Genomic DNA, 9,932 nt, shown 5'->3' with positions numbered 1-9,932 from the left:
ATATATATATAGCAAATATTTTTTGTTACATAAAATATAATGAGATAATATTTGAATAGCTAGAGATGAATAAAACTAAAATGTCTGTGAACAGTTAAGTTGTGAACAGCTAAGTTACTCGAATGACAATATAGATAAATGTCAAAATAAAATTGATATTAAAATAAGGAAAAGTCTGATTGTTCAAAAATATTTTCTCTAGATGTAAGGTCGATTCTAAATGATAAAAGCATGTTAGAAGATGATTATATTTGAGCGGAAAAAGAGGAACTGATTTCAAGGTGTTCTCACGATGGTGGTGATGCATGTCCCAACTCCGATTTGCCACTCTATAAAACCACCACCTGCACCAATATAATATAACCTCATATATTCGCTCACTTAACCGACTACTAATACTTCTCATATATTCGCTCACTTAACTACTGATACTTTTCTTTTTTTTTTTTTCTATTTCTGTGGCTCTGTGTAGTGTGTATATATATAGCCCTATATATCTCCATGGTCTACATAATTCAATCTCATTCTTCCTATTATAGTGCATAACTTAATTGGCCACACAATATAGCACGAAATTAAACCTCTCTCTTTATTGCTTGCACCTAGCTACTTATATAGTATATATACAGCTGTATCAAGTCCACCATCATGCAACTTATTTCATGTTTTATTATGCTTATTATTATGTGTCCTTGTTTTCAATGATAATAATAATAGGAGGATTATTCCTCCAAATTCAATGGAGGAAGCTGTTCAAATATAATAAAGAGTGGTACTTGCCTCCTGGTTCATGGGCTGGGCCTTTTTTAGAGAGACTCTCAAACTTTACACTCAAAACCTAAATTCCTTTTTCTCCAAGAGACAAAAAAAATACGGCAGATATTCAAAAAGCACATACTGAACTATGGAGGTAGAAATGGAAGAAATATGCAAACTGTATCGATGCTTGGAGAAAGGCAACAACTCTTATCCCTTACATATTCCTAGAACTTCCTATTGGAAAGCAATCAAGGTATGTATCACAAATTTCTTTTTTTGAGTTTTTACTTCTTTCAAGTAAACAAGGAAATTTTTTTGCCAATAAATTATAACTTAAATGGTATATGATACTATATATATACATATTAGTTTAAAAAAAATTATATTTTTAAGATAAAATAATGTCATTTTTATTTATTATTTCAACAACCATGTCATATAAATACTATGTTTTATCATCAACTATATTTTATTTTATATAATCAATTTGTTTATAAAAAATATTTTTTTATTTTTTTATTTGTTTGCATTCTATTTATATGTTTGCATATATTAATGTTATTTTTATTCTTTAGATGTTTGGGACATAAATTGATATTTTTTAATTTTTACTTAAAATATTTTTTTAATTTTCTACCATTCTTTATAGTAATGTGTTTTGCATTCATTAACCCTTGGAATTCTAATTTAATGTGTTTTGCATTCATTAACTCTTGGAATTCTAATTTCCTACCTCTTGCGGTTTTTTTTGTAAATAATTTAAAAAATGAATGAATGAGAATGAAAAAATATATAAAAATGTTATATTAAATTTAAGAAATTTTTGACAATTAATATAAGAGATTAAGAAATAAAAAGTAGTAAGAGTCTTAACATGTATAAGTTGTAGAATTTGAATATTTGTAATTAAAATTTTTTATAATTATCATTATTATGACACTTTTAATGTATATTTATTGCATTTAATTAGTACTTGATGTTTCAATTGAATAATAATATATAAAAGTTTTTTGTTTTAATTTTTTAAAAATATTTTACTAAATAGTGATTGGTTGATTTTAATCTTTTTCCAAATCATTAGAATTGCTGATGTGGTATCATTAGTAAAGAAAAGATAGTTTAAATTCATTGTAGAAAAAGTTAGTATCAACTTTTATATATTATAAATAGATTTTAAAATAAATAATATAATTTTAGGTTATTTTCTTCTTAACATATTGTTTGAATATATATGATATTATTCATGGGTAGATATAGTCATATAAAAATGATAGTGGAGAATTTTACCTAACACTTAACAGCATTTTAATGAATAACAGTAAAAATATTGTTAAATAATTTAATATATTTATTTAATATAATATATATTAAATATCTTAAATATTACTTTTACGTGAAAACATTTCCTTCGACAGTTGATCTGTTCTCTTACTCGCGCCGTTTTCAAAGTCAAAGGTAAGTCAAACTCATTTATGTAAAGCTTAAAAAAGAGAAAAAAAAAACTTTATTTCTTGGTGCTCGAGTCATGTTTGGTTAATAAACCGAGTTACCCTTCGTTTTTTTGTTTAATGAGTAGTTTCGGAAATGGAGGAGACATGAATTCCGGGAAGATTAATCACATGTATACAAGATTTTGACAACATAGTTTAGAAGTCAGATTCACCAGCTGTAGAAGATGAGTTTATGGAACAGAAGAGGAAAAAATGAAGAAATAAGAGAATTGATGAGTGCAGTTGTTGTATTGAATTGTTGCAACTTCAATCTGTTCTCTCAGAGTAGTGCAAGCTATATATAGTCTTAACACTATCTATCTATAACTAACTACTCTAAGAATGGAAAGTAAAAGTGTAAAACTACTTGATAACAGAATCTGTTATTCTAACAGATTCTTGATGCTCTTTCACTCTATCACCAGCACTTAGAAGTTACCTGCTTAAAGCCACTATCAATTAAAAGAGAGTTGTTCATCATCAATAAATACATTGGAAACATGAGCTATCTTAACCCAGTCTTTTCCTTCTGTTTTGCTGCAATTTTTCATCAGCTCAGAGCAATCTCTGATAAAGAGAAATTCAAGAGACACAGATACTCCTCCGTCAGGCAAAGATGAAATAACTGGACAATCATTCATTTCTAAATGCTTAAGCGAATAGAGGCATGACAGCAGTGGAAGCGAGGCTAAGCTGGGGCAATGTTCCACCTTAAGCTTTTGTAAACATGGGAAGTCACCACTTTGAACTCCTACCCACTCTTCCAATTTAGGCATGGCCTCAATTGTAAGTTCTTTCAAGCTCGGAAACGCATGAGACTGTTGACCTTTTCCATCTCTACAAAATCTTTCATCTATTCTCTGAAGCTTACACATTTCTTTCATATGCAAAAATTGAAGACATGGCAATTTACCAATGGGCTCAAGGTGTTCACAATTCAAACAATTATGTAGAGTCATATCAACCATACAATTATAACAAGGATCAGCAATCCAACTCGGAAGCTTAGAACCACCATAGCATAGTAATGCTAACTCTTCAAGGCCCAGAGGGGGTCTTAAGCATTCAAGGATTTGCTCTTCTTTCCTGGCATCGGCAACCCTTGTCTCGGTCCATCTAAACTGTATCCTACAAAGGAACTTCTTGCTGCTCAAATCAGCTTCCATTGCTTCCTCAAAACTCGAGACATTCTCAATTCTCGAAATGCAAAATGCACCTGTAAGATTTATCATTTTCTTTAACTCCACAATCCGGCACCCATCATCCTTGCCAACAAGAAATGCTGGCAGAGTTTGAAGATTGATCAAATTACCCATCCAAGGAGGCATTGATTTCACTTGCCTCACAACATCAAGCTCAAGATGCCTCAAACTAATGAGCTTCCCAATCCCTTTAGGCAACCCAACTAACTCTAAACATCCCCTAAGCCTAAGAGTTTGCAAATTACAAAGACTAACTACCGAATCAGGCAAGCGTTTAATGGGCGTATAAGACAAATCAAGATACCGAAGCGATTTCAAACTCGCGATAGAACTCGGCAGCTCTGATATAAGATTCCTACTAAAATTCAAAGACCTCAATCCCTTAAGGCACAAGAAAAGATTTCGCGGAATGCGTTCAACATAAAACCCAGGCACAGGAACAAGAAATAGCGTGTTCAGATTTTCAAACCTCTCAATTACATCAAAACCTGAGGCGCAAGCCACACTCTTTGAATCCACGGACAAATGCTTCACATTCGTAGGTACTTTATCCCAATTTGCATCCAATACCGTATGGTATTCAAGCACTGAGAACGTGATCTTATCCTGGTTGATTCTATAGAGTAACCTCCTCGTCTTCCCGTGGACGAAATCCACGGACGGATCAGATCTGGAGGGAACAATAACTTGGCTGGAGACGAGCTCATCGAAGACTTGGGCTGCATCGTGCTCCTGCTGCCTGGTGGAGCACTGTAAGAGTCCCTGGGCTATCCACAGAGAAACCAGTTCTTGTTTGGAGAATTCGTAGCTGGGAGGGAAGAGGGAACAGTGTGAGATGAAAGGGAAACGACCGTTGCTGAATTGAATAACTACCTGGCGGAAGTTTTCGGGAGAGATAGAGATGAGAGTGGTGCTGGCGCGTCTTTTCTTGCGGGCGATGAAGGGGGGAGAAGAGGACGGAGTGTGCCCTAAATTGAGCTTGTCGTGCAGCTCTGTAATCTCGAAATCCTCGGAAGGTTCATCATCGAGTGCAGAAGCAGAATTGGAATCCATGTCGCTGGCGGTGTAATTCAGTGACAGTTATTGTTTGTTGAGATGAAAAGCTTTTTTCTGCAGCTCTGTCCTCAATTCTACAATTTCAGAGAAAGTGTTCCACCGTTTCGGACTCCAACAAAGAAAAGATATCACCAACCTTTTTAATTTGTTATTTGAAGTAGTCAACCCTAAATTTAAGAAGTTCTAACAGCACTGTTTGTTGTATTTGCATGCTGACCACCCGAACCACTAGATCTGTAGGTATCAATTTTTAGGTCTTCATTCTTCAATTGAACATCAACCTGCATATACTTAAACATATCATAATGTCTAATACTAGACTGAACATAAACTATTACTTCATATACTTAAATAAAAGTGCTCAATTAGAGCACTAATTCATAATGATAGCTATTAGTTATTTAATTACCTCATCAGCCTGAGGGAGGATTGCAACAGAAACAGCACTGGAATGAACTCGTCCTGATTTTTCTGTCACAGGAACTCTCTTTTGTTTTGTTGTTTTTTATTTTAAAAAAAAAAGAAGAAGAAAGAAGTCAGCAATGATAGAAAGTAGATTTATTCATGGATGGTAAAAGGTTGTAGCCATTCCACTTTTAAATTTTAGTTTCCCAAAAGCACCATCTCCTACAAGAAATCCATCAGATGAAGGATGAAATGCAGTTCTACTATATCAGGAACTCGAGTAAAGCACATAACTCAAATCATACAGAATGTACAAAATATGTACCTTGTATCCTTTAAGATCTGATTGAGCAATATCTACTACTTCAAATTTCCAGCCATTCTTGTGAGCATACTTTTCGTACCTGAATTATGTTAGACGATATCACTTTTTAGAAAACTGTAACAGTAGTTTCCTTTTGATTTCGATGACACAAATGCAACCTACATTTTGAAGATGTCCATTGCAAACAAAGAAGCCTTCTCCCCACCAGTGCCTGTCAAAAGTGGTAAAAGCAAATGAAAATGGCAACAAATGAAGTCAAAACAGAACAAAAGTAAGAAACAATCAACACAATTTTGATTATAAAAAATAATAGATATTCTTATTCAACAGTGACACATCACCTGCTCTGACCTCCAAAATGCAGTTTCTTTCATCAGCACCGTCCTTAGGAAGTAAGGACTTCAACAGCAAATGTTGCAATCTTCGTTCTTCCTCTATGGCCTGCCTCATTTCCTCTGTCGCCATATTAATCATGTCTTTGTCACCGGAACATTCAACCACCAGTGACTTCAAGCCATCAATTTCCTACACAAAGAGCAAGTAGGAAAAGGATTCAACTGTTTGGACTCTTACATGATTTATTAACCTATTATATTTATTTACAATTAAAAATAAAAATAACAACGAAATAGATCTATTAATCATGACCTCCATACATATTTAAGTAATGCAAATCAATGAAGTTTTTTATCTTTTGATCTGTTACAGAAATATAACATAATTGATTGAATTTTGCCGGACAATATACTTCTCAAAATTCTAAATAATTGAAAGTGTTATACAATAGATTGAATTGTTATATAAAATATGAATTTTTTTTCTTATTCAATTGAATCGATTGAAGTGTTACTTTACTCTCTGGTCTATTCTTGAACTCGAATTAAAATCCATCTGTTTTAGTTTCCAATTCTAGCACTGCCTTCTTTTTTTTTATATACAACGGGGCCTGAGGCCCAAAATTGCACCTATTTCCCTCCAATCTATCGGTCCTGCTCTATGTTATATCCATTAGTTCAGATAAAGGATTCAGCATGTCGTGCTTCAATCACCTCTACCTCCTTTTTGGCCCATTTTTTTTGTGACTTAAAAAAAAAAATAAACAAAAACTAAGAGAGAAAAAAAAAAACAAGAAACTGGTTAAGAAATACAGTTTTGCTAAATACCATTTTTAAACTTCTTTGAAGACAACGAAAGCTTCATTTGGGGAGAAAGGGTCCTCATTGTAATTTTTACCGCTACTATATTTATATCTCTCAAGATAAATCGAAGATTAGCACATCATTTTCAAGATATAATATCTCAGATTTTTAACACCAAATGATCAATAAATTCAGAGCAATCTTGTAAATTATTGACAATAATAAAAGTTTCCATACAGTCTTCTCACATATAATGTCTCTTTGTCCCGAATCCCATGCTGAAAGAAAACATCTCCAAATAGCAAACAACTCTCCTTGCAAGATGCTACGACTCTCAATTGTTTTCGGACAGCCTCATTGCCACTTTCCCTTCCAATATCTGCTAACACAAGTAAAACCAACTCGAGCACAACTGCAATAATAGCTAGCATCACAATTAATCTTAAAAATACCCACTGAAAAAAATCCAAAAACCACTAATGATTGAGGGGATAGCAAATATTATTTTTGGGCCCATCCTATATATTTCAAACTGCACTCTATTTTTTTTGTACTATGCCCTATTCCTTCCGCCCCAATAGAAGTTCATAGGAATTTTTTTTTGGTGTGTTTTGAACAAAAAAATTAGAATTTCGAAAAAATTTATATTATTCGTACAAAAATTCAATCGATTGAGTTACCAATAAATATAATTTCTCTTGTTTTTACGGTGGATCGAGGGATAAAAAATTTATTAATTCGTATTACCAAATATTTATAGAGGTCATGATTGATAGAAGATCTATTTTATTATTGTTTTTGTTTCTAATAGTGAATAAATATAATAAATAAATAATAAAATAATAATTTATAAAATAGATAGTAAATTTTATAATTAAATAATATATAAAAAATTAATTAAAAACTATTTAATAATTATTAAAAAGCTAAAAAATCATTGCCCACAAAGTAGAAAAGAAAAAGTAACACAAGTTAATGCAAGACAAAACAAAACAAAACAAAACAAGCTACTTAACATTACTCTTTATCTTCCCCCCTTTTGAATTTTCTTATTCAAAGAAACACCCAAAAAGCGCACGAAGAGGGTTCAATACTTCAATACCTTCTGTTTAGCCCTCAACTGAGTAATAAGGTGTAACGAACCGCTCAGCTCCTTATTAGCTCTTGCATATTCTGATGGTGATATTTCCGGCTGTCATCAAGTAACAAGAAAAATTAAAACATAAGATAGCGGACGAACAGTGAGATTTATTAACCTTTTTATTTTTTTCAATTTAAAAAAAATAATATAATTTTAAAAATATGCCTATCATATTATATATTTATTTATATTAGTAAGACCTAAACTAATCAAGCTTAGATAATTAAAAATATAAAACATATAAATTCAAAAAAATATATATATTTTAAAAATATTATGACATTTGTAAGGCCTAAACTAAACAGATAGGTCGTCTTATTTATATTAGTAAGACTTAAACTAATCAAACTTACGTAATTAAAAATATAAAACATATAAATACAAAAAAATTAAAAGTATTTTAAAAATATGATGACATTTGTACACTAATTTTTCATATATATATATATATAGTAAATTCTACTCTATTTTTTATATTTTAACATGTAAATTATCCTTTATGACATGTCACTTTTAAATTGGTTATTATGTTAACTATAATTAAGCTATTTTGTAATTAAAAAATTATTTAAAAGAATAAATGTATAATTTAATAAAATACTAAAAATTGAATCTTTAGTTCTTTACTCTCTGTAATCTCGTTTTTTCTCTCTCTGATTGCTCTTTTGTGTTGATTTCAATTTGTAGTGGATCTGCAATCAGTTAAAGAGAGTGTATTGGTCGTGCTGTTATTTTGTAGTTGTCTTTTGTTCTTTAGTTCACATAATTTCGTGTCACATATAAATTTTTGATTATCAGGATGCATTAATCTATGGTTTAGGGTTTGATCCATCCGTCTATTAGAATTTAAATTGCACTATATCAATTAGTTCAAAGCCATTTTTTGGAATGGCTATGGATGATTGGATCGCATTAGATATTCAAAGGATACTTGCATCTTTACTCTCCGTCCTGCTTCGAGTTACAGTGTGCTCTCAACGCGCTTTGAGTGATGAAGAAAAAGTGGAAGGGAGAAAATATACTTCACTCAACATAGAAGGTGTTTTTCAATGGAAGGGTGGAACGAATTTAAGTAATAATGATTTCGTAAAAGAATATAAATTTATTTTTTAATATTTACAAAAAATTATATAATTATCTATCTTAAAAAAATATTTAATTATAAAATGATTTTACTTTAGTTAAGATGTAATTCTTATTGAGTTAAATTAACTCAAATTAAAATTAAACATCTAATTAAATGTGTCATGTCATAGAGGCTAATTTAGATATTGTTTTAGAAGGAATTGGGTAAAATTCACCTATATATATAAATTTAGTTGAGTTAAAAAATAAAAAATTTAACTAAAACAATAAAAAAATACTTGGAAATAATAAAAATAAAAAATCAAAATATTTTGATGAAAAGTTATTTTATATAATAATATCTTTAACAAAATTAGTTAATTAATAAATTTTGAATATAATAATCTAATTATTTGCCAAGTAATATAAAATAAAATTTTAATTATTTTATATTTTTATGTTACAGTTTAAAATTTTATTTTAATATAATTTTTTAATATCATAAAAATTTTTTTCATAATAATTAATCTTATTAAATAAAAAATACTCATATTTTTGTATTTATATATTTTATATTTAATTATTTAAGAATAAAAGATTATGTTACCATTTAAAATATTGTGTATTAAAGTATTGTCATTTAAAATATTTATTTATGTATTAAGATATTTTGTATTTATTAGAGTCCATCAATGCTCTTCTTTCATATTAGTCTTTAATTTTCATCTAATCAAATATAATGGTTTATATAAGTGTGGCACATCGAATAAGTATATAACAGTTGTGCTCGTTTTAGACATACCCTATTTTATTCAAATAAACTTAAGTTCATCTTATTTAATTCAAAAATATTATTCGCGTACCAAATTAGCCGCTAAAATCAACCACTAATATATTTATGTATAAGTACATGTGTGATTTAATTTAATTTCAACGTATATTTATATTACAATATGTATGTTATTCACACTTATTTCAATGTACACATAACATAATTCTATGTAATTTTTATTCCATAGAAGAATGTACATTAAAAAATAGAAAACATGGATTGTCATTAATATATCATGTACATAAGAGAAAATGTTATTCTCTCTACAACTAATTTACAATACTTAATTATTACTTCAAAACAATAACTACTAAACATTATACATAAAAATATACAATAAATATATACACATAAATTTATGTTTGCCTATTCTATGCTAAAATTCATAATTGTTAAAATGAATATTATTTGAATAATATTACTTAAAATCGCTTTACATAGGTAATTATTAAAAAAACTTTGTATTAAATTATTATGTTATTTTTTAATTATATTTAATCTTTTTTTTTACCTTTTTA

The 9,932-nt window shown here is 29.6% G+C and overlaps 2 protein-coding genes across 2 annotated transcripts in view; both read right to left on the bottom strand.

The window, feature by feature from the left end:
* Positions 1–2,404: 2,404 nt before the first annotated feature.
* On the bottom strand, positions 2,405–4,465 carry LOC107471703 (putative disease resistance protein RGA3). The gene is made up of 2 exons (XM_052254967.1): positions 4,325–4,465; positions 2,405–4,218 (listed from the first exon to the last, which is right to left on the bottom strand). Exon 2 carries the CDS (start codon positions 3,575–3,577, stop codon positions 2,705–2,707), a length of 873 nt encoding a protein of 290 aa, XP_052110927.1. The 5' UTR covers positions 3,578–4,218; positions 4,325–4,465; the 3' UTR covers positions 2,405–2,704.
* Positions 4,466–4,511: 46 nt separating this feature from the next.
* The window catches only part of LOC107471701 (peptide chain release factor 1, mitochondrial-like), a 6,714-nt gene continuing 1,293 nt past the window's right edge, over positions 4,512–9,932 (bottom strand). The window contains exons 2-7 of the mRNA XM_052255756.1: positions 7,479–7,568; positions 5,579–5,762; positions 5,400–5,448; positions 5,238–5,316; positions 4,917–4,994; positions 4,512–4,788 (exon numbers count right to left, since the gene is read on the bottom strand). Of these exons, the coding sequence (XP_052111716.1) occupies positions 4,681–4,788; positions 4,917–4,994; positions 5,238–5,316; positions 5,400–5,448; positions 5,579–5,762; positions 7,479–7,568 (588 nt within the window). The 3' untranslated portion in view covers positions 4,512–4,680. The remainder of the gene's footprint in view (positions 4,789–4,916; positions 4,995–5,237; positions 5,317–5,399; positions 5,449–5,578; positions 5,763–7,478; positions 7,569–9,932) is intronic.

The sequence above is a fragment of the Arachis duranensis genome, chromosome 10, assembly GCF_000817695.3.
Source record: "Arachis duranensis cultivar V14167 chromosome 10, aradu.V14167.gnm2.J7QH, whole genome shotgun sequence".
In the NCBI taxonomy this organism is placed as follows: domain Eukaryota; kingdom Viridiplantae; phylum Streptophyta; class Magnoliopsida; order Fabales; family Fabaceae; genus Arachis; species Arachis duranensis.
The sequence above is the reverse complement of the archived record's forward strand: the minus strand, read 5'-3'. Positions and strand labels throughout refer to the sequence as shown.

What these genes read in the sequence shown, in the direction of transcription:
- LOC107471703 (XM_052254967.1), bottom strand. Translation starts at nt 3,577, where the DNA reads ATGCCTCCTTGGATGGGTAATTTGATCAATCTTCAAACTCTGCCAGCA.